Genomic DNA, 26,078 nt, shown 5'->3' on the forward strand with positions numbered 1-26,078 from the left:
ATAAAACAACCTGTTGATATTCAGCATCTGTATGTTCCTGGATAACAGCTGGTAGATCACATGTTATTTCCCTTCCCTTCTAGAGTATTGCCAGTGCCCAAGTATAGTACCCCATTGGTTATTTAGGTAAATTTCTGTGTAATGAGAACATTAAGATGCTCCCCATTTGAGCTTCCTGCTGTCACACAAAGGTCAAACTTCCTTAGGATCAATAATGAAAAGGTTCTTCAGTGCATTCATCACTTCCACTTAGACTAAAACAGTGAGCAACAAGTCTGAAGCTCTAATGCCAAGTCCTGCGACAGTAGATGATTTATATTATGGTAACTGATTTCCTGACTTTCTGTTTCTGCCGGTTGCCTGTCTCTAACCATACCCGTGCCATGAGATTTTTCTCACAATAACATTTTATGTGCTATCTTACTGAATGACTTTCAGAAATCAAAATATGCCACATCCTCTGGATCCTCTTTATCCACCATACTTGTCATACTGAAATTCCTTCTTCAAATAACATTATACATTCTCTTTGCTGATCCATTCTTTAGAATCAGCGCATTGTCTAGGCTGACATTTCTGTGCTGCTGAGACCATCTCTGGGTTAAGAATGCCTGTTTTCTGGACACTCCAACATATGAGTGAACTTTTATAATATTATTAAATATAAGATAATGGAGCAGAATTAGGCCATTTGACCCACTGAGTCTGCTCTGCCATTTCATCATGGTTGATCCAATGTTCCGACCACCTGACCACAGCGACTTTCCTCTGTTAGTTCATCCCCCCCCCCCCCTTGAAGGTATACCTGTTGTTGAGGGGAATGGCCACAGGGGTTCTCTGCACTGCCTCCTTAAGCCCCTTCCCCATCCTGACTGTCACCCAGTTTCCTGTATCCTGCACCTTGGGTGTAACTACCTCTATATATGTTGTATCTATCACCCCTTCAGCCTCCTGACTTATCTGAATTCAGATAATTCCAGCTCCAACTCCTTAACGCAGTTTGTTAGGAGCTGAAACTGGATGCACTTCTCACAGTTGTAGTTGTCAGAGTCACTGGAGGTCTCCTTGCCTTTCCTCATCCCATAAGAGGAGCATTTCTCTATCCTCTCTGTCATCTGTATAAATATGATATGCATGTTTATACATTCATTTATATGAACAGCATAGCCAGATTCCCCTATCTCCAGCTTTAAGTAAATGATCTTTCTTATCATTCACATTTATTTTTGATGCCATTCATTGCAGTACTGTTGAAGTATGGTTACCATATCAAGTGGTGTCTTTTGATGTCTATAAAAACAGAACCTGCTCCTTGCAGGATATATTCAATATTAAGAAATTGTGATCGCAAATTAATTGCAAGCCTGACTTCACAGTTAGAAAATAAAGATTTGCAAAGTAGGACAGGAGATTTCAGTTTGTTTAATTTTATGGCTATTTTTCGATTCTTGACAAATGCAAATGAACAAGTAACTTTCAAACATTAGAACAGTGGCTGCATTTCAGATGATCCTTCACTAGACCTAATACTTTTTCCATTTTGCTTTGCAGCAATTCCTTGTGCGGGTTATTGGTCATCTTGGAAAAATAGCAATGAACCCAATGCAACAAACAGAGAAGATCATGAATCACCAGAGGGTCTCTGTAATCCCAGTGATAGACCTAGTAATATACAATGTCAATCTGTTAGATCCCCAAACAAACCAACCTCTGAAACAAATAGCAATGTGAAATGTGGCTTGCCAGAAGGACTTACATGCATTCCATCATCCGATGAACCCATTTGCTCTGACTATGAAATTAGAGTATGTTGTGTCCTTTTCAGTACAACATCAACAACCACAACTCCAACCATCAGCTCAACAACTATTTCAACCACAACTCCAACAACTTCCCCAACAACTACAATAATCACCACACCAACCACAACACGTAAGTCTGGGTGAAAAGTGCATGTATATGTGGGAGGAAACACAATGATGGACAAGGATATTGGCAACAGCAGAACAGTTTGTATATCTGTTGAACGTGATACAGTGATCCAAGTGTACCCTTGCATGAATCTCAGGTGTGCATATGGTATGGTCTTTCCAAGTCTATTTTCTGCTTGATCCCCAAGATATTAGATTGCTGGTTTATCCAATGCTCAAGTCATTTCAACCTTTAAAATATTCAATAATTTAGACACAATAGCAATCGAAAGTTTCAGAAGTTCACTAACCTCTCCAAAAAATCTCCATCCTGAATTTGTGACTCTTTATTTAAAGTTGTGTCCTCTTGTTTGGATCCACAAAGAGGGAAACATCTGCCATATTACCCCCACCCCTGAATTAAATTTGCTTCAAAGTGATTACCTTTAATTTTTCTATACTTTAACAATGTACATGCGGTGCCACCTGTACCCTGCTTGTTAATGCAAATATCTAATTAGCCAATCATGTGACAGTACTCAATGCACAAAAGCATGCAGAATTGGTCAAGAGGTTCAAATGTCTGACTGTGGAGTATGAGTTGGTGTATTGTCTGAGAAAAACCATTCTGGAAGATAAATTGATGAATATTATTACCTAACTTGCACATTGAATGACAAGTCTAGAGAACTGTATAGAAGATGGTGCACCAGTCAGTACTCCAACGGTTATGCATTGTTTCTGCCTCCAAGCCAAGGGTTGAAATGGCAGACATACACCTAATCACATGTGTTTGTTCCCTGCTACCTTCACTGCTTTCCTCTACCACCTGTCTGAACAATAAAGTTGAGGGTTCGATGTGTGGTGCTATGAGTGTGTTTCTGCAAAAAGAAGATGAGATCCTGTAAGCAATTTGAAAGGCATATGATCTCATAGCTTTCCTATGGGGGGTGGTGTATGACACACAAGTAAGGGAAATCTTGTTGCAACTTTATGGAGCTGTGCTAAGAAAACATACAGAATGTCGTGTTTAAATCCTCCTCTTGTGAGTTAGCAACTTGCTTTAGTGGAATATCTCACTGTTCAGAAAATAAAACAACCTGTTGATATTCAGCATCTGTATGTTCCTGGATAACAGCTGGTAGATCACATGTTATTTCCCTTCCCTTCTAGAGTATTGCCAGTGCCCAAGTATAGTACCCCATTGGTTATTTAGGTAAATTTCTGTGTAATGAGAACATTAAGATGCTCCCCATTTGAGCTTCCTGCTGTCACACAAAGGTCAAACTTCCTTAGGATCAATAATGAAAAGGTTCTTCAGTGCATTCATCACTTCCACTTAGACTAAAACAGTGAGCAACAAGTCTGAAGCTCTAATGCCAAGTCCTGCGACAGTAGATGATTTATATTATGGTAACTGATTTCCTGACTTTCTGTTTCTGCCGGTTGCCTGTCTCTAACCATACCCGTGCCATGAGATTTTTCTCACAATAACATTTTATGTGCTATCTTACTGAATGACTTTCAGAAATCAAAATATGCCACATCCTCTGGATCCTCTTTATCCACCATACTTGTCATACTGAAATTCCTTCTTCAAATAACATTATACATTCTCTTTGCTGATCCATTCTTTAGAATCAGCGCATTGTCTAGGCTGACATTTCTGTGCTGCTGAGACCATCTCTGGGTTAAGAATGCCTGTTTTCTGGACACTCCAACATATGAGTGAACTTTTATAATATTATTAAATATAAGATAATGGAGCAGAATTAGGCCATTTGACCCACTGAGTCTGCTCTGCCATTTCATCATGGTTGATCCAATGTTCCGACCACCTGACCACAGCGACTTTCCTCTGTTAGTTCATCCCCCCCCCCCCTTGAAGGTATACCTGTTGTTGAGGGGAATGGCCACAGGGGTTCTCTGCACTGCCTCCTTAAGCCCCTTCCCCATCCTGACTGTCACCCAGTTTCCTGTATCCTGCACCTTGGGTGTAACTACCTCTATATATGTTGTATCTATCACCCCTTCAGCCTCCTGACTTATCTGAATTCAGATAATTCCAGCTCCAACTCCTTAACGCAGTTTGTTAGGAGCTGAAACTGGATGCACTTCTCACAGTTGTAGTTGTCAGAGTCACTGGAGGTCTCCTTGCCTTTCCTCATCCCATAAGAGGAGCATTTCTCTATCCTCTCTGTCATCTGTATAAATATGATATGCATGTTTATACATTCATTTATATGAACAGCATAGCCAGATTCCCCTATCTCCAGCTTTAAGTAAATGATCTTTCTTATCATTCACATTTATTTTTGATGCCATTCATTGCAGTACTGTTGAAGTATGGTTACCATATCAAGTGGTGTCTTTTGATGTCTATAAAAACAGAACCTGCTCCTTGCAGGATATATTCAATATTAAGAAATTGTGATCGCAAATTAATTGCAAGCCTGACTTCACAGTTAGAAAATAAAGATTTGCAAAGTAGGACAGGAGATTTCAGTTTGTTTAATTTTATGGCTATTTTTCGATTCTTGACAAATGCAAATGAACAAGTAACTTTCAAACATTAGAACAGTGGCTGCATTTCAGATGATCCTTCACTAGACCTAATACTTTTTCCATTTTGCTTTGCAGCAATTCCTTGTGCGGGTTATTGGTCATCTTGGAAAAATAGCAATGAACCCAATGCAACAAACAGAGAAGATCATGAATCACCAGAGGGTCTCTGTAATCCCAGTGATAGACCTAGTAATATACAATGTCAATCTGTTAGATCCCCAAACAAACCAACCTCTGAAACAAATAGCAATGTGAAATGTGGCTTGCCAGAAGGACTTACATGCATTCCATCATCCGATGAACCCATTTGCTCTGACTATGAAATTAGAGTATGTTGTGTCCTTTTCAGTACAACATCAACAACCACAACTCCAACCATCAGCTCAACAACTATTTCAACCACAACTCCAACAACTTCCCCAACAACTACAACAATCACCACACCAACCACAACACGTAAGTCTGGGTGAAAAGTGCATGTATATGTGGGAGGAAACACAATGATGGACAAGGATATTGGCAACAGCAGAACAGTTTGTATATCTGTTGAACGTGATACAGTGATCCAAGTGTACCCTTGCATGAATCTCAGGTGTGCATATGGTATGGTCTTTCCAAGTCTATTTTCTGCTTGATCCCCAAGATATTAGATTGCTGGTTTATCCAATGCTCAAGTCATTTCAACCTTTAAAATATTCAATAATTTAGACACAATAGCAATCGAAAGTTTCAGAAGTTCACTAACCTCTCCAAAAAATCTCCATCCTGAATTTGTGACTCTTTATTTAAAGTTGTGTCCTCTTGTTTGGATCCACAAAGAGGGAAACATCTGCCATATTACCCCCACCCCTGAATTAAATTTGCTTCAAAGTGATTACCTTTAATTTTTCTATACTTTAACAATGTACATGCGGTGCCACCTGTACCCTGCTTGTTAATGCAAATATCTAATTAGCCAATCATGTGACAGTACTCAATGCACAAAAGCATGCAGAATTGGTCAAGAGGTTCAAATGTCTGACTGTGGAGTATGAGTTGGTGTATTGTCTGAGAAAAACCATTCTGGAAGATAAATTGATGAATATTATTACCTAACTTGCACATTGAATGACAAGTCTAGAGAACTGTATAGAAGATGGTGCACCAGTCAGTACTCCAACGGTTATGCATTGTTTCTGCCTCCAAGCCAAGGGTTGAAATGGCAGACATACACCTAATCACATGTGTTTGTTCCCTGCTACCTTCACTGCTTTCCTCTACCACCTGTCTGAACAATAAAGTTGAGGGTTCGATGTGTGGTGCTATGAGTGTGTTTCTGCAAAAAGAAGATGAGATCCTGTAAGCAATTTGAAAGGCATATGATCTCATAGCTTTCCTATGGGGGGTGGTGTATGACACACAAGTAAGGGAAATCTTGTTGCAACTTTATGGAGCTGTGCTAAGAAAACATACAGAATGTCGTGTTTAAATCCTCCTCTTGTGAGTTAGCAACTTGCTTTAGTGGAATATCTCACTGTTCAGAAAATAAAACAACCTGTTGATATTCAGCATCTGTATGTTCCTGGATAACAGCTGGTAGATCACATGTTATTTCCCTTCCCTTCTAGAGTATTGCCAGTGCCCAAGTATAGTACCCCATTGGTTATTTAGGTAAATTTCTGTGTAATGAGAACATTAAGATGCTCCCCATTTGAGCTTCCTGCTGTCACACAAAGGTCAAACTTCCTTAGGATCAATAATGAAAAGGTTCTTCAGTGCATTCATCACTTCCACTTAGACTAAAACAGTGAGCAACAAGTCTGAAGCTCTAATGCCAAGTCCTGCGACAGTAGATGATTTATATTATGGTAACTGATTTCCTGACTTTCTGTTTCTGCCGGTTGCCTGTCTCTAACCATACCCGTGCCATGAGATTTTTCTCACAATAACATTTTATGTGCTATCTCACTGAATGTCTTTCAGAAATCAAAATATGCCACATCCTCTGGATCCTCTTTATCCACCATACTTGTCATACTGAAATTCCTTCTTCAAATAACATTATACATTCTCTTTGCTGATCCATTCTTGAGAATCAGCGCATTGTCTAGGCTGACATTTCTGTGCTGCTGAGACCATCTCTGGGTTAAGAATGCTTGTTTTCTGGACACTCCAACATATGAGTGAACTTTTATAATATTATTAAATATAAGATAATGGAGCAGAATTAGGCCATTTGACCCACTGAGTCTGCTCTGCCATTTCATCATGGTTGATCCAATGTTCCGACCACCTGACCACAGCGACTTTCCTCTGTTAGTTCATCCCCCCCCCCCCCCCCTTGAAGGTATACCTGTTGTTGAGGGGAATGGCCACAGGGGTTCTCTGCACTGCCTCCTTAAGCCCCTTCCCCATCCTGACTGTCACCCAGTTTCCTGTATCCTGCACCTTGGGTGTAACTACCTCTATATATGTTGTATCTATCACCCCTTCAGCCTCCCGACTTATCTGAATTCAGATAATTCCAGCTCCAACTCCTTAACGCAGTTTGTTAGGAGCTGCATCTGGATGCACTTCTCACAGTTGTAGTTGTCAGAGTCACTGGAGGTCTCCTTGCCTTTCCTCATATCATAAGAGGAGCATTTCTCTATCCTCTCTGTCATCTCTATAAATATGATATGCATGTTTATACATTCATTTATATGAACAGCATAGCCAGATTCCCCTATCTCCAGCTTTAAGTAAATGATCTTTCTTATCATTCACATTTATTTTTGATGCCATTCATTGCAGTACTGTTGAAGTATGGTTACCATATCAAGTGGTGTCTTTTGATGTCTATAAAAACAGAACCTGCTCCTTGCAGGATATATTCAATATTAAGAAATTGTGATCGCAAATTAATTGCAAGCCTGACTTCACAGTTAGAAAATAAAGATTTGCAAAGTAGGACAGGAGATTTCAGTTTGTTTAACTTTATGGCTATTTTTCCATTCTTGACAAATGCAAATGAACAAGTAACTCTCACACATTAGAACAGTGGCTGCATTTCAGATGATCCTTCACTAGACCTAATACTTTTTCCATTTTGTTTTGCAGCAATTCCTTGTGCGGGTTATTGGTCATCTTGGAAAAATAGCAATGAACCCAATGTAACAAACAGAGAAGATCATGAATCACCAGAGGGTCTCTGTAATCCCAGTGACAGACCTAGTAATATACAATGTCTATCTGTTAGATCCCCAAACAAACCAATCTCTGAAACAAGTAACGATGTGAAATGTGGCTTGCCTGAAGGACTTACATGCATTCCATCATCCGATGAATTCATGTGCCCTGACTACATAATTAGAGTATGTTGTGTCCTTATCAGTACAACACCAACATCCACAACTCCAACCATCAGCTCAACAACTATTTCAACCACAACTCCAACAACTTCCCCAACAACTACAACAATCACCACAACTGTTTCAACAACACCAACAACCACAACTCCAACAACCACTTCAGCAACTGTTTCAACCACAACACTAACAACCACCCCAACAAGCATCTCAACAACCACCCCAACAATCCCTTGTAACTGCACCGTTAAGGAAGATCAGCAGGTGAGTTTTCTGTTTTCTATGAAGTATATGGTGTAGTAGACCAGACTGCAAGTATTTTGGAGGAAAAGTGTTTACAGATTTGATTCATTGACTATTTTTTCTCTAACATATTTATTCCATAAGGGAAACAATATTCTTCCTGCTCATAAAAATGTTTATTCATAGGAATGTGTAGGACACCATTTTTTTAATCTTGAATTGTCATCAATCACATCTGTGAAATATTAAATCCAAAAGAACAATATAAAGAATACCTAAAAGCCATTTGAATTTTCAGACAATGGCAATATTTTTTAAAAACTTTGACTTCGGGATGATCATACTTTTATTTTCTTCAGCTTTTTTTTAAAGCTATTCATGAAATTCTTATCAATCTCTCTTTCTGCTTCTGATTAAATGATAAAAGTTCACTATATTTCAGGACTCTATGTAGCCCCTCACATTTGGTTCACCCAATTGTCTTAATTTAAAGATTTGTTTTGTCTTCCTGAAAATTATAATTTCTTTGACTAATAAATGTGAATATTTTATTATTTTCCATTTATCTCTCTCTCTCTCTCTGTCCTCTCTCTCTCTCTCTCTCTAGATATATATATCTATGTATATATATATATATCCTTACCATGTTCTTGACAAGCCTTGTGTTTAATTAGAATTCTATTGACTTTTGAATCATCTCCAAAATGCATTTTTATACATTGCTTTTTGTCTGTCTATGTGTGGCTAATGGCAAAGCTATGGCAGATGACCTTTAGAACAGTGGACTAATGGAGAGAGGGAAACAGAGTCAAAATCACAGATAGATTACTGGCAGAAATAGTCAGTTCTGACACAGATACAGAGAAAGAACAAGTTATCTAAAGTTGGAGAATTTGATATTGAGTATTTGGCAGGTTGCAGAATGTCAGTGAAACGTCTAAGTGGGATGGCAGAATCAAGTAATTCGAAACTGGATGCTCAGGGTTGCTCGTGCAGATGTTTCAAAAGACAGTCACTCAATCTGCATTCATTTGGTTGGCTGAATGTGTACTCACATTGAACAATTTCTCCTTCAAGTCCACTCCCTTTCTCCAAATTAGAGATGCAGCTATGTGCACTTGGATGGACTCAGTTACACCAGTCCTCTGCAACACACAGAACACTCTTTGATTGCTTCTTACTCAGGTGCAGTCCCTCAACTCTTTCTCCAGAATATCAATGACTGCTTTAGCATTGTTTTCTGAATTTAACCAGAATTTGACTATTTCATTGATTTTGCTCTAATTTCCTTCTTGCTTTCACTTTCACATGGTACATCTCTAATTCTTCTCTTTCTGAATCTTCATCTCTATCCCAAGGGACAAACAACCCATAAACGTCAATTACCAAACCCACAGACTCCTATGGCTATCTTGACTGTACGTATTTCTACCCTGCCTTCCTTTTTCACTGTTTTTCTTGTCTCCATTGCATTTGCTCTGAAGATGAGACCTTCTGCATGTGAAATGTCTTCCTTTTTCCTGAACTGTGGCTCTTCCCCTCTACCAAACTGAACAGAACCCTTGACTTGCAACTTTCACCTCATTCTTCTGGCTAGAGCACATACAGAGTTTTCCTAGTCCTCACATTGCATCCCACCTACCTCCACATCCATCACAAGCTCTGCTGGCTCCAACAAGAATCTACCAGCAGTCTCTTCCCCTCTTACAGTGTTTTGAAAGATTTGTCCTCTTTGAAGTAAATGTTGTATATGAGGTTGGTTTTCAAAAATATTATTTCATGCATTACAACCATAATCAATGTAGACTCAACATCCTTTATGGGGCTGCATCAATTTTATCAATGTAACTTTGCACAATGTAAGCAGCATATTGTGTGTTAAAAAATTATTTTGCATTTCTGCAAACATACAATGTTTTGGTGGCTTCTGTTATTCTGTAGCTGAACCTGTTACAATAATAGAGAATACATAAGAGTATGTAAATGTCTTCTTCTGACCATTTACCTAGGCCATTTGATTGTGAGTGAATTTTAGGTTGTAGCTATATTTTCACATCTTGGGTTTATGTGAAATGGGTGAAAACCCCAAAGGAAAAAGTCAATGTAAGAGCAAGACTTTTGCAAAATATTTCACTCATATTGGGTAAGCTTTGAGACATTATTATACTGAAATGACATCTGCTGAATCCATAGGGCAATCCACTTATTTACAAACCTTATTAACTATAATTCCAGTGCACTGGGACCTGGACTGAAGACTGTACTATTAAAAGATGTGACAATGGAACAACTGTAACTGTTAAAAGATGTGGAAATGAAAAGCCTAAATGTGGAAACAATTTAACACCCATTGAAGTAATAAATGAATGTGGCTGCCCAGGCTGGGAATGTGGATGTTAGTATCGCTTTCTTTTTCTAATTACTTATATACTGTACAGTGGATAATTGAAACATTAACATTCTTTGTTTTGTTTACCTTCTCACAAGAACATGCAAACCATATTGTGCTTACTTATTTTAGGTGAATGCAAGGTGTATGGTGACCCTCATTATATAACCTTCAATCAGCTATCTTATGATTTTTACAAGAATTGCACCTATATTCTTATGGAAGAACAGAAACCAAAACACAACTTGCGTGTTCTAGTAGACAATTACTTCTGCTTTCCTTATGTACCTTTTTCCTGTCCAAAAGGATTAATCATTTTTTACAATAAAGTTCATCTCACCATTTCAACCCATGATGGCAATGTGGTAAGTACTATCATTTTTATGGTATTACTGCCCAAGACCACATTACTTCAATTCAACTGGCTATTGCAAATATTCTAATATTTGTTATAAATGGATATGAGAGGGCAATGAACTTATTTAAATAAATTCCTTTAGGAGCAATGGATATTTCTTTTATTGATTTACCTGTAATGAATAAACGCCTCATGATTAACCAAATCTAAAGTAATTCACAGTGGGCACCATGGTAGCATAACGGTTAGCGCGATGACTCGGGCCATCAGACTTCTTGGTACGTCCTCCCTGTAGCATGCGTGGGTTTTCTCACACAATCTAAAGACCTATCAGGTAGGTTAATTGGTCATTCTAAATTGTCCTTGATTATGTTATGGTTAAATTGGGGTTGTCGGGGGTTGCTGGGTAATGGGGCTCAAAGGGCCGGAAAGGGCTTATTCTGCACTGTCTCCCTAAATAAAAAAAATAAGCTACCAACCATTATTACTCTGCTGCTCTATAGTTCTGATGGCTTAGGTGAAACTCTGTTTTATAATCTTGCAGTTAACGATTGGTGGAATTAAAACAGGAATTCCCCACGCAAGTGATGGAATAATGATAAATGAAATGTCTAATGGCGGTGTAAAGATTTACTTCACTGCTATTCAAACAACAATTATTGCTCGGCGGTTTCATTTTAAGATAAGTGTTCCAGGACAACACTTCTTTGAAAATACCCAAGGACAGTGTGGTATGTTGTTTTAAATTTCATATATTTGTTGTTTCCTCCCTTACCCTTACCATTTTGTTTGTGGTCTTAAATTACTCATGTTCTACTGTTCACTACATCGTTTCTTTTTATTTCTTAGGCACCTGTACAGATGTTCCTGATGATGACTGCACGAGACCAAATGGGACAAAGGAGGCTACTGACTGCTGTCCCATCACAGCATTAGATTGGAAATATGATGACCCCAACAAGCCACAGTGTAAAACAGCTCGTACAGATGAAAGTTGCATTAAACCCACAGCCACACCAACACCCTGCAGTCCCCCTGAGAACTTTTGTGAGACCATTTCAAAAACGTATGTAAAATAAAATTCACGTGTGTTTGTGTGCATGTGTGTGTGTGAGTGTGAGTGTGTGTGTGTGTGTGCGTGTGCGTGTGTGTGTGTGTGTGTGCGTGCGTGTGTGAGTGTGTGTGTGTGTGTGTATCGGGCAATGCATGTTAGGAAGGCCATGATGAACCCTTGGGATGATAACCCATACATCTCCATGCAGCAATTTAGAATCAGAATTAGATTTATTATTACTGACATATGCTATGAAATTTGTTGTTTTGTAGCAGCAGTACAGAGCAAAATGCTGGGATGTTATGTTGAAGTTTTCTGGAGGACCTGAGTTATGAAGAAAGATTGAATAAGTTAGGACTTTACTCCATAGAACATAGAAGACTGAGAAGAGATTTGATAGAGGTATTCAAAATTATGAGGGTTATAGATAGGGTAAATGCAAGCTGAGGTAAATACTGAGGTTTGGTGGGACTGCAATGAGAGGTTTTGGGTTAAGGGTGAAAGGGAAATAGTTTAAGTAGAACATCAGGGGAAATGTCTTCACTCACAGGGCTGTGAGAGTGTGGAACGAGCTGCCAGAACTGGCGGTGCATGCAAGCTTGATTTCAACTTTTAAGAGAAGTTTGGATAGGTACGTAGGTGTTGGGGTATGGAGGGCTATGGTCCCAGTGAAGGTTAATGGAAGTAGGCGGTTAATGATTCGGCATGGTCTAGCTGGGTCTTTGGGCCTGTTTCTGTGCTGTACTTCTCTATGACTTTAGGACATAAGGAATTAAAATTAAAGTTCAAAGTACATATCAAAGTACATACACATCACCATATTCAACCCTGAGAGCTGAATTTCTAGACAATTATTTACTAGTGTTTGTAACTTAGTTCTGACCATTCTTTTTAATCTCCACTCTTCGAGGAAAAAACAAACCTGGGTAGTTAAAAGAGAATTTATTATCTTAAACTAAATAAAATGGTTAAGATATTTGTTGGGATATAGACTTAAATTGGTACATAGGTTCATATTTTGAAGAGAAGTATCACCTGTATTATGTTTCAACATGATTATATGTTTCAAGTATTTTGGGGCTTTTTATTTTCAAATATTTTGTGGTTTCAATAGTTGTTTGTTGCATTTGAATTTTCATGATGCTTTTGAATGAAACATTTAGAATAGATAACCTTGATAACTGGCTGCACTGGTGACACACTTGCCTGGCCATAAGAAATATTCTGTTCCATTATGAGAATAAGAACCCTAAAAACACATCATTTTTCTTAGCTTCCTCACCAAATCTCATGTTGTCAAGGAAACATATGTTCTTTGTTAGGGCTCAATGAGAGAAGTTGACACGTTTATGGAACTCATGATCACCAAGAGGTAAAATATAGAAATAATTTTTCACTTTGGGATTGTTTTGATCACGAATAAGGCAGCATAGTAGTGTAGTTGTTAGCGCACCACCTATGGTACAGGCAACATGAGCTCAATTCCTGCCGCTGCCTGTAAGGGATTTGTATATTCTTCCTGGGACCATGTGGGTTTCCTCTGGGTGCTCCAGCTCCCCACAGGCTAAAGACATGCCAGTTAGTAGTTGGTCATTGTAAATTGTCCCATGACTAGGCTTGGATTAAATCAGGGGATTGCTGGGTGGCGGGGATTGGAGAGCAGGAAGGGCCTATTCTGCACTGTATCTCAATAAATTAATTAACTAAATAAGTTGAAAAAATATACAGTAGTTTTATTTCTCAGTGGAGTTAAGTTACAAAGTCCTATTTTTGCTTTACATTGATGATCTATACGATTGATGAAATATATAGTTTAAAATATAAAATTACATTATGCCAGAAGTATATTATGGAAAATATAATGCTTTTCTTTGAGCAGTTTGTGTTTTCCTCTACAGTATATTTACAGATTGCACAGAGGACCAGCTTAAGCCTTATTATCACAGTTGTGTAACGGACTATTGTCTAACAAAAAATGCAAGTATTGTCTGCGCCGCTATAGAATCTGCTGCGGAAAGTTGTACCAGAGTCAAATGTGTTGACTGGAGATCCAGTTTAGATATTTGCAGTAAGTACTATGAATCTAAAATCTCTATGATGCAGTTTGTATGATTATTTTAATTTTATTTGTTAATTTTGATTTAGAATCAGGTTTATTATCTCTGACATATGTTGTAAAATTTGTTGCTTTGTGGCAGCAGTACAGTGCAAGGCATAAATTTGCTATAAATTGCAATTAAAAATAAAATAATAAATAGTGCAAAAGAGGAGTAGTGACGTAGTGTCCATGGGTTCCTGGACCATTCAGAATTATAATGGTGGAGGGAAAGAAGCTGGCCCTAAAATGTTCAGCATGAGCCATCAGGCTCTTGTACCTCCTCCCTGACGGTGGGAATGAGAAGATGGTATGTTTAGGATGGTGAGGTTCTTTAACGATGGATGCCGCCTTCTTGAGGCGCCACTTTTTGAAGGTATCCTCGATAATGGACAGACGTGCCCCTGATGTTGCTGGCTGAGTCTCCAGCCTTCTGCATCCTCTTTCAATCAATTTAAGTGCATCGGTAGTACAGTTGGTTGGCAGGCAGAATAGGGCAAGGAGCAGACAGTTGGCTTAGGTATCCATCCTAGGGTATTTTAATTCCATGGTTCCATCTGTGTTAATTAATTATCTGCCCAATAAAGATAAAAGTGGCAACTGGCCAATAGCTGAGTAAACTTGAGGTGGCCAGAGAACATAAATTGGGAAAAAAAGTTATGATGTTCACTTTGTGAATAAGTTCATAATTTAATGGAAATTGTAAAGGAAGATATTAGTTCAGAATCCTCAGCCATGTTTATTAAGATCAATCTAACAGTTCTCTCTAACATAGCCTTCCATTTTTCAATCATCCATGTGCCTAACTAAGAGTTTCTTATATGCCCCTTATGTACTGTATCTGCCTCTACAAGCACCCCTGGAAAGGTGTTGCTCGCACTCACCACATTCTTGTGTAAAAACATACCTTTGACATCCCCCAATACTTCCTCCCATTCATTCTAAAATAATGCCCTCTTGTATTAGTCATTTCTGCCCTGGGGAAAAAATCCCTGGCTATCCACTTGACCTATGCCTCTTATCATCTTGTATACCTCTATCGAGTCACCACTCATCTTCCTTCACTCCAGAGAGGAACATCCTACCTCGCTCAACCTATCCTTATAAGACACGGTCCCTAATCCAGGCAGCATCCTGGTAAATCTTCTCTGCACTCTCTTTAAAGCTTCCAACTAGAACTGAACACAAAATTCCAAGTGTGATCTAACCAGGGTTTTATAGAGCTTCAACGTTAACTCATGGCTCTTGATCTCAATCTCCCGAGTAACAAATGCCAACATACCATATTCCTTCTTAACAACCCTATCAACTTGTGTGGTAACCTTAAGGGATCTAGGGACATTGACCCCAAGATCCCTTTGTTCCTCCACACTTCTGAGAATCCTGTTGTTAACCCTATATTTTGCCTTCAAATTTCAAAGTGATCACTTCACACTTTCGCAAATGTGAGAAAATCTGCAGACGCCTGAAATCCAAAGCAACACAGACAAAATGCTGGAGGAACTCAGCAGGTTAGGCAACGTCTACGGAAAAGAGTAAACAGTCAATGTTGTGGGCCAAGACCTTTCATCATTAGTCTTGCTGAAGGGTTTCAGCCTGAAACATCGACTGTTTATTCTTTTCCATAGATGTTGCACTGGCTTGCTGAGTTCCTCCAACATGTTGTGTGTGTCACTTCACATTTTTCTGGGCTGAACTCTTTCTGCTGCTTCTCAGACGAGCTCTGCATCCTATTAATGCCCCATTATAATCTAACATAAGCTTCTACACTATCCACAGCTCCACCAAACTTTTGGTCGTTTGCAAACTTTCTAACCCACCCTTACTTCCTCATTCAAATCATTTATAAAAATAATAAAGAACAGATCCCTGTAGAACTGCACTGGTTACCAGTGTCCAGACAGTGTACACTCTACCTGCACCACACTTTGTCTTCTATGACCAAGCCAATTCTATATCCTGATAACCAAGTTTCCCTGGATCCTCTGCCCACTGTCTTTCTGAATGAGCTTATCATGGGAAACCTTACCAAATGTCTTACTAAAATACATATACACCACATTCACAGTTCTACCTCCATCAGTGTGCTTTATCACAGTCTCAAGGAATTCAATCAGGCCCGTGAGGCTTGACCTGCTCCTTAACAAGCAAGCTGGCTTTCCATAATCAAACTATGCTTCACCAAATACTCATAAATCCTGTTTCTAAGTATCTTCTCACATAATTTGCCCTCCTCTGAAGTAGGGTTCACGTGTCTATAATTCCAGAATTATTTTGTACTCTGATAGGGTATTTTGCTGAGATGAATAATTCAGAGGGAAACAAAACAGTTTGATGTTAAACACAAGAGATTCTGCAAATGCTGGAAATCCAAAGCAACACACAAAGTACTGCAGGAATTCAGCATGTCAGGCAGCACCTATGGAAATGAATAAACAGTCAACATTTCAGGCCAAGACCCATCATCAGTACTGGAATGGAAGGTGCAAGATGCCAGAATAAAAAGGAGGCCGAGGAGAAGGAGAACAAGCTAGAAGGTGATAGGTGAAGTCACGTGGGTGGGAAATGTAAAAGGCTGGAGAAGGCTGGACCATGGAAGAAAGGAAAGGAGGGGAGGTGATACGCAGGGAAGAGGTAAGAGGCCAGAGTGGGAAATAGAAGAAGGGGAAAGCAGGAGAGGAAAAGAAAAAAAAATTATCAGAAGACGAAATCAATGTTCATTCCATCTGGTTGGAAACTACCCAGATGAAATATGAGGTGTTGCTCCTCCACCCTGAGAGTGGCCTCATCGTGGTAGAAGAGAAGGTCATGGACCAACAAGTCTGAACAGGAAATAAAATGGTTGGCTGCCTTGAAATTCTGCTTTAAGTGGATGGAGTGGAGGTGCATGACAGAGCAGTCTCCCAATTTACATCCGGTCTCACCACTGTAGAGGAGGCCAAATCGGGGGGGATTGGATAAATAGGCAACCTCAACAGATTTATAAGTGAAGAAATGTTCACTTTAAACACAAGAGATTCTGCAGATACTGGAAATTTTGAGCACACAAAGCCCAGAACAAAGGTGCAGCCTCCTGTACATCGGTAAGTCTATTGCAGATTTGGGAACTGCTTTGTTGAGCATTTTGCTGTGCCCACCACAAAAGGCAGGATCTCCGAGTGTCTATCCATTTCAGTTCAACTTCATGTTCTCATACTGATACACCAATGTTTGTCTCCTTTACTGCCATGATGAGGCCAAATTCAGAGTGGAGAAGCAATACATCATATTCTGTCTGAGCAGCCTCCAACCTGATGGCATGAACTTGGATTTCTCTAAGTTCTGGTAATTTCTTCCCTTACCTACCCATCACCCTCCTTTGGTTCCTCTCCTCCTTTCCTTTCTTGCATATTCTGCTTCATCTTCAGCCCTTTACCTCTTCCACCTATCCACTTCTAGCTTCTTACTTCATCCCGAACCCTACCCTCCTTCCCCCTCATCTGTCAACAGTGAGCTTGTACTTCTTCCCTCCCAGCACCTTATTCTGGCTTCTGCCCCCTTCCTTTCTAATCCTAATGCAGGATCTTGACCTGAAACGTCAACTGTTTATTCTGTCCCATAGATGCTGCCTAACTTCCTGAGTGCTTCCAGCAATTTCTGCATTTTGCTCATTTTAAAGCCTCTTAAAGAGCTATTATAAATTCCAGATATCATTCAACTTAATCAGTTTGTCAGAGGAAGTCAAGGGAACAGAAACTAATGGGCTGCATTGTACCCAGGGTTACCCATAGCGAAGTTTACACTCATTATGAATAACAAGGTTGTGTTTGCCTATTCCAGCCCTGCAGTTTCTCTAAAGACATCTTTATTACATACGTACCATGAAGTGGAAAAGTCCACAACTTGTGACTGGACTTGAAACCATTGGCATTTGAGGCCCCATCGTTCTTCCATGGACTGCTGATTGTCAGTGATAGTGAGAAACTGTTGAAGTATATTTACATAATTAATTAAATGATAATTTTTCAAAATACTATATTGATAACTGATGTCATTATGCGAGCTATACAAGCAAGAGTAGCATCTAGTGACCATCTAAATCAAACTTACTTGTTTCATTTAGAATGACTTCTCTATATTAAAAGATACAACATAGAACATTACAGCATGGTACAGGCCCTTTGGCCTATGATGTGCCAACCTTTTGACCTACTCTTAAGATCAACCTAATCCTTTCCTCCTGGACAGACTTCCATTTTTCTATCATCCATGTGTTTACCTAAGGTGTTGCAATCAAATTTTATAGAGGAGCTGTCCTCCTCAAAGTGCAGACATTTTCTATTTTTATGTGGCTTTCTGACCACGATCTTTCCAGCCAATTAGAAAATATTTTCATTCTGTCCACATCGCAATGTCTTGGGTTTTGTTTTATTGGAATAGGAAAAGAGATTATGGTCTCTTTTAATAATGCCGGACCATAAATATACTCATGGATAACATCATGGCCAGTAACTAAGAAAAAGGAGATGGAGACTTAAGAAGACTTATCTTCTGCAATCTTCACTGTTATCAGTAGTTAATCCATTCCCTTCCTCCATCAGATTTCTGAATGGAATGACCAAGCAATATGAATAAGTTTCATTTCAAGATTTTGAATTCCAGTGTAGGAGTGTGTATTCGTACTTGTAACAAAATATTGGCATTTTTATGCTCAATTCTTTTAAAATTGAGCCATTATCTATTTATTTATGATGGTTGCTCAGAATGCTTAATATTGTACATTTTAAAATATTTTTTATAATTTTTTTTTCAGAAATGGAATGCAAGGAAAATTTTGTTTACAAGGGTTGTGTCCAGAAATCTGATGATTATTGTGAGGATAAGTAAGTATGGGATATTTTTGTTTTATAGTTTAATTGGATTGCAGTTACTGTTTTACATTGCCCTCTGGAATAAATAAATAATTTTCGAACATACTCTTTTCTGCAGGAGTTTGTTACAGCATGCAATTTAGCTGCCAAATGAGCAAATAGGTCATCTGTCATATGACTTGGTACAGCAATATCATCTTTCACCCTTAACAAGCAAAAACTGGAGGCCACAAATTAAGGAAATCCTGAGGAAATTCAAGTCCGACAAATAGTTAATTTGCCAAAAATAAAATGTAAAGCTATTTTAAATCCACTTACTCCTGGTGCTAAATTCTTTAATCATGCAAACTCCTAAAACAACACAGTAGTGTTTGTCACTTGACTGGACAATATGATTAACGCTCCTGATACTGAACCACTTGGTCCTATGTCAGTGATTGGAGCAGAAATTCACAGTATAATTAAATTAATTTGCATCAATGATTGAAATCGTACTTTGCACAGAGGAAGATGGTTGTTGTTGTTGTTACAAATCAGTCATCTCAACTGAAGGACATGATGTAGGAATTCATCTGGATAAATTCTAGCCTAGTCATGTTCAGCTGCTTCATCAGTTACCTTACTTACACCATAAGTTCATTACTGCTTTGCAATAATGGGACAAAAGTAATCCTTCCATGTGTCATTGTAATGATAAATCTGATCCAGCTTAAGCAATCTGCTGACAGATGCCGAGTTTGGGTTTTGACAGGATCTCTGAATTCTAAACATCATTTCAAAATTCTGAAAGTTGCAAGTGATTGCCCTTAACATTGCGATAGCACTCATTATGGCATCGTGGAGCAAGGCACTGACTTGGTAAATTTTTGTAGTTGACCCATGCCCCAACATCCCGAAAATATTCCACCTTTGAGAAGGCATAATTAGGAAGTTTGTTAGAATGCTCTCAACTTTCCTGAATAACTGCAACTATAAAAGCTTCTTAATGTATGTGTTACTACATCCGCATGACTGTTGTTTGAGCAATTTATAAAATGCACTGCAGTAACTGATCTAAGCAAATCAACATTTCTAAAACTGACAACTTCTGCGCCAAAGACGAGCAACAGGTATATGGGATCACCGTGTTTTCCTCCAAGTCACATACTATCTTCTCTTGGAAATGGATCACCATTAATGATTATAATTCTGGAACTCCACATAACCACACTTTGGCAGTACTATACCCGCAGCATTACAGTAGTTGAAGAAGGTTGTCCCCACCATCTTCTCAAAGGTAGTTGCTGCAGGTCACATGAGTAGAGGATGCCTGACTTCCATTACCTTGTTAAAGGATCAATAACAGCAAGAAGTAGTCTAGCAGACAACATATTAATGGAAGTGTGCAGGCAGTCATTCAGGTCCAAGTGTATACCACTGAAAAACTCCAGAATAATCTGCAGACTTAGAGAAAATTAGTCTTTATTATTTATGTAATTCTCCTTGAAAGGAATACACATTGGAATCTATGGTGAAAAGGGATTAGGTAAAACTTCTGGCTAACACCGGTGGAAGGTGATATGTGGGACACTTCATCCAGAGGGACACTGCAAGAATATTTTGTACTATTCCTCTGAACCTGCAGTAGGATTGGTGTGAGAATGTAGCCAATCTTCTGGCAAACTGCTGGGATAAAGTTCTAGAAATATTTTGTGAAAATTAACAACTTCTTCTGAATATAAAAACTTTGCAATCTGTTTTTTAGTGCAATAATAAGCGGAGAAGATCTACTTTCTTATGAAGAAGGCTGTTACTGCCCAACTGGAATGATGAGATCTGAAGACAAGACGAAATGTGTTTCATCATGTAAGCTCAGAGTTAATAACAGATAATTTTGATTATTGTATCAATTAAAATCACAGTACTCATGAATCCTTTTCCCTGAAAAACAGGTTGTCAGGACAAGGATGGAAACCGAAGACCGGTAGGAATTCAGAATTTGATATTCCCTTTTTGTAAAAAGTGCTTCATAAGAACATAGAGTACATTAATTACCAGTGGCATTTGTGGCTTTCACAACTTTCAAGGACTCTCCATCTCATGTTCTCAATATTTATTGTTTATTTATTTTTTGTTATTATTATTATTATTATTTCTTATTTTTCTTTTGTATCTGCAAGATTTTGACTTTTGCACACTGATTGTCTGCCTTGTTGAATGTGGTCTTTCATTAATTCTATTAGAGTTATTGGATTTATTGAGTATGACTGCAAGACAACAAATTCTCAGGCTGTATATGGTGACTTTGATTATAAATTTACTTTGATCTTTGAATTTTTCAAATGGGAAACACAGTTTGTTTTTCACTCCATCTTTCCTACTGATACAACCTTGTTGAAACAGTTTGATGAGACAGATAAATGATGTGCAATGGAAATTCAGCTCAAATCAGGCCCTTGCCTTCCAAGTCATAAAACTTTATTATATTTTTGGATTAGTAAAATTGTGATCATAAATTTGAACCAAATTATTGACTGTATTAATTTGTGTACTGGCTTGCAAGAAATAACTAACAGAAGTAGTTGTTGTAAAACATTAATGGCAGCTTCCAGGTTTGTTATTAACAAATTAAGAAGTAAACATTAGTTTTCTGGAACATCAATAACTACCTATTAGCAAACAAGAATCTATGTTGAGAATTTCAGAGCATTTCTCCCTAAATTTTGGTTGTAATTTCAGTAGCAATCCCAACTAAATGGTATAAATGGTTATTCACAAAGTTTCTTGAGGGAACTATTGATCTCTTGTTGTAATACCCCTGCAAAGTTCCAGGCTGATACTTACAATCAATTACATTTCTGAATCGACAACTTTATGGTTAATAAATCCAATTCTTACATGTCCATGTAACCAGGATATTGCCCCCAAATATTCAGTGATTCATGTATTCCCAATTCTTTTAACAGAAAATTACCAGAAGGATTGGATATTAGGAAAGGATTCTGGAAAGGGAAACCTTGGTCATGCAGGAAGGTGAAAAGTTTCATCCCACCTTCTATTTCTCTGAAAAGATGCAAATGAAAGCAAGCTGGACTCAAAACTACAGCCCCACAAGTACATGCAATATTACAGTGTCAACATGCTAGCTGAGATGAGGCACACTAAGAAATGGTTGTGGTACTAGGATCACAGCCTTGGACAATCTTTAAACACAGTTTCTTCTCAAAGAGCTTGCAATCTTTTCAGTATTTTAACATCCAAGTTTCACTTGTAGCAAAGGAATTGAATGAAAGGGACTTGCCCTTCACATTACAATCTTGTATGTGTCGGCCAGGGCAGCTCCATGGAAATGAATTGCACATTATATTTAAACAAGATACTTGTTAGCAATGCCAATCATGGAATTTCTGTCACTGCCCATTTGATTCAAGAAATGTTCATATAAATATTTTTCTGAAGTCTGTGAAGCCAGTTGAATGTACTTATTTTGTTTCTTTCTTTCCAAGTTAAATAACATATGGAAGGATGAGAATGATAATTGCACTTTCCACAATTGCACTAGAAGGGGCATTTTAACAACTGTAAGGACATGTCCCTTCAAGGCTCCTTGCAAAGAGGTTTGTACATTAGTTGTTACATTTGTTAGCTTCTTTACCCTAAGGATTGTTAACTAGGTAGATATGGTGAAATGAAAAGTCAATTGTTTAACTGAAAGTAATAATCATTGCAAAGCAAATCATTTGATGAATAAACCTAGGATTATAAAATAGCCAAGGAACCTTAACTACAAAAAAATCGAATAGACGCCAATGTGCTTTATTTTATTCTTTTAACATCAAAAACATTTTATGTATTAGGTATAAATATGTTGTTAAGCTTAATATGTTGGCAGAAACACTGGCTAGGTTATAGTCAACACTCAAACAGAAATAATGCCACATTTTCTGTTTATATTTGCCTTTACTTGACTTCTAACTCACTTCCCTCAACACCATTTTAAGTGGCTTCCCTCTCCCTCTGCAACTACACCTTTTTTAATTTTCTGTGTCACACTTTGTCACATTTTCAGTTTATCTCCCATTCCCTCCCACAGCAGAAATGTACTCAGCCTGATGTGTTCCAATTTACATACATATTATAGTTTAAGCCATCAGCATAACTCCAGGATAAAACAAATAAAGACTGGTAGCAGCAGATTGACATGCTAACTGAATATTGGAATAGAATAGAATAATCTTCCATGGCAGAAGGCCATCCATGGTGGAAGTTGACTGTCATTAACCTCAACAACTGAAATAGGCTAATGTTATAAAATTTACGGCAAGAAAAATACATAATTGAGGGTTTAGATATTCAGAAACAAGTTGCTAACTAACAGATCCAAGGAAATCATAATGGTTCTGCCACCTATGAATATAATTTGAGAATGCTGTGTTGTAAATTGAGGTATTTCTGAAAGACTTGTTAACACATAAGCAGATACCTTACTTTTTTAATTCACAATTTAACACATGACCAAATTGAGATTCCTATATAATCAAAATCTAACAATAAGTAAATACATAGATCATTACTATATTAACGCTGACTGTTAATTCTCATTGTTCAGTCTGACAAGATATGGGATGACGACCACTGCTGCTACACGTGTGCTCCAAGTAAGCATTCAATTATTAACAAAACGCTTACATTTATACAACATTGTATGAATGATCAATCAAATCTAACTTTCCTAACTAGATCCAATTTTGAATCAGCTCAAGGAATAGAACTTTCACTTCAGTGACAATTAATTAATTATGCTTGCTTTTTCTCTATCCTAACACCGGGATCTTCTGTAACATTATTAATTATCATCAGGAGCAAAACACCCAGTTGGTATTCATATTCCCAGCTCTGATGCACCATAGAAGCTCTGTTACAATCTTTGGCTTACATGGTAAATCAGAGAGTTGCTTTGCTATGTCCCCCCTCTCGCTGTTGTGAAATGGAGACATCGCTCTCTCCCTTATTAGAGAGAGAGAGAGATCCTGTGGTATGTTGAATACTGGGTGAACTAGTAGTCTTTGGGGTATTGCAAGTCTGTGTCTTTATTGATGCTTTGCTGCATGCTTGAGTATTCAGTAGGGGGTGCCGTTGCTTTTCTTCTGGTTGGTGGGGGGTGGATCATTGCTTTGCTGCTGCTTGAGCATGGGAGGGTGGAGTTGGGGGGGAGGCTTTGGGGTTCTAACACTTAACTGTCATTCATTCCTTGGGGCACTCCTTTGTTTATATGGATGTTTGTGAAGAAAAGGAATTTCAGGATGTAGATTGTATACATTTCTCTGACAAATGTACCTTTTAAACCTATTAATATAACACACTATAGATTTTAAGAAGTGTTTGTTAGTCATTTTGGACCATATCCATCTTCAAATCAGAATTTTGTTTTTTTCTTCAGAATTAACATTATGTTATTACTAGGAATTATTACAACATTCTGATAATGTTGAAACATTTGACCTAAAAGATTATTAATTATGGGATAATAGTGATAGGCCTCAAGTTATTACCAATTCCTTTTTTGTAAATAAATCAATCTTAAAGATTCATCTTTGCTAGATTTACTGATATAGTCTTTCCTACCCAAAACATTTTACCAGGTGGCGCTATGAGTGATAAATTGCACAATGTTGCGTTACTTAAATATTGAAGTTTGACCAGTGACATATAAGGTCAAGATAAAAGGGTCACCTGGATGTAAAGATTCCCATTCATATATAACTCTGAGAGATGCCAAGAACTACAAAATCTACAAAAAAACCAGCATAATTTTGATATATTTTCACAGTTGAAGACAGCACAGGCCAAATTTTGTAAAGCAAAGCCCTTTCAACAACAATGATGTTGATCATTTATTGCTATGGATAAATGCTGATTGGGCACTGAGTTAACTCCCTTCTTCTTCTGCTTGGGCTCTTAGCTCCAAGCGGTGCATATGCCATTGATGCACTCACGTCTCCAAAATCCAAAGTCATTGGTATGGTTGGAGTTCATCAATGTTTCTGTAATCCAGTGTATCCACTGTACAGGGGATTGACCTTTACACCGTCACCAGAGTCTTGTTGGATGGTCTTACCCATCTTCACCTCTCACAACGGAAACTTGGGGTTGGACGTTGAGAGGCAAGTTAGAATAGCTCTCTCAAACTTCTTTGAATGATGTCATGAGATCGTTAACAACCATAAGAGTCTACTCTGAAACTAGTTTGTATGACATCAAATCAGCACATGAGGCCATGTGCTCATGTAAAATACAAATACAGCATGAAATTTCCATTTAATTTTTAATTCCTGGGATGCTGCATTAGCAGAAAGATAATTTGAAAACTAACACACTTGTTCACTATACAGTGTTGTGAACAGAGTAGAGGATCATTATTAGGGCATCAGAGTGTTAGGAGCATTAGACTGTCTCTCCATTCTCATTAGCTCTAATTTTATTGAGGTTAAACATGCCCTAACATTAATCCTCACGCTTCTTACCTTGAAGCAAAATAATACCATGAGTTCCAATAAATCTTGGGAAAGTTCTCTTTCACAATATTAGAATAAGTAAGTGTCTTTTGCATGATTATCTTGTTTAATGTTATTAGCTTTTATGCAGCCACGGGTGTTCTGGGAGAAAATCTGTAAAGATTAGTTAAGAATATCTTAGTGTAAATGAACCTGCCAAAAGTCAAAGTTGCTTACTGTCTGAAATGTACAAAAATAAACTCTATTCAATTAGAGCTAAGGTGTAAAAATATTATTCATTCCAGTACGTACATGTAAGCAGATAGCTAAAGCAACCACCATCACGAAAGTAATCAACGGTACAACCTATACAGCAGAAGTTGAAATGAATATCTGTCAAGGGAATTGCCCTGGCATAACTGAGTAAGTATTTACCTATTAATTTTACATTGTGATTTTAAAAATGAATCATTAAATACTGTTTTATAAGAGAGATTAAATAGTAATGGGACTGGACAATAACTAGAGGACTATTTTCTCATATTAACTAATCAATTCTGTTTGAAAGATGCTGGTAAATTTAAATTTAACCTTCCATATGGCAAGTTTGTTTCTGTTCATTTTCCACGTATTCCCTGTCTACATGGATGTTTTAAGTACCGATGTTAGATAGATAGATAGATAGATAGATACTTTATTCATCCCCATGGGGAAATTCAACATTTTTTCCAATGTCCCATACACTTGTTGTAGCAAAAACTCATTACATACAATACTTAACTCAGTAATAATATGATATGCATCTAAATCACTAA

The 26,078-nt window shown here is 37.9% G+C and overlaps 1 protein-coding gene across 1 annotated transcript in view; it reads left to right on the forward strand.

Moving 5' to 3' along the window:
- Positions 1 to 26,078, forward strand: part of LOC140738653 (uncharacterized) — a 100,886-nt gene that overhangs the window by 73,385 nt on the left and 1,423 nt on the right. The window contains exons 33-46 of the mRNA XM_073066272.1: positions 1,552 to 1,932; positions 4,551 to 4,931; positions 7,554 to 8,065; positions 10,280 to 10,439; positions 10,566 to 10,798; positions 11,336 to 11,522; positions 11,641 to 11,857; positions 13,744 to 13,913; positions 18,733 to 18,802; positions 20,535 to 20,635; positions 20,722 to 20,753; positions 22,276 to 22,386; positions 23,379 to 23,427; positions 25,569 to 25,686. Of these exons, the coding sequence (XP_072922373.1) occupies positions 1,552 to 1,932; positions 4,551 to 4,931; positions 7,554 to 8,065; positions 10,280 to 10,439; positions 10,566 to 10,798; positions 11,336 to 11,522; positions 11,641 to 11,857; positions 13,744 to 13,913; positions 18,733 to 18,802; positions 20,535 to 20,635; positions 20,722 to 20,753; positions 22,276 to 22,386; positions 23,379 to 23,427; positions 25,569 to 25,686 (2,722 nt within the window). The remainder of the gene's footprint in view (positions 1 to 1,551; positions 1,933 to 4,550; positions 4,932 to 7,553; positions 8,066 to 10,279; positions 10,440 to 10,565; positions 10,799 to 11,335; positions 11,523 to 11,640; positions 11,858 to 13,743; positions 13,914 to 18,732; positions 18,803 to 20,534; positions 20,636 to 20,721; positions 20,754 to 22,275; positions 22,387 to 23,378; positions 23,428 to 25,568; positions 25,687 to 26,078) is intronic.

Source organism: Hemitrygon akajei, chromosome 14 (assembly GCF_048418815.1).
Source record: "Hemitrygon akajei chromosome 14, sHemAka1.3, whole genome shotgun sequence".
NCBI lineage: Eukaryota > Metazoa > Chordata > Chondrichthyes > Myliobatiformes > Dasyatidae > Hemitrygon > Hemitrygon akajei.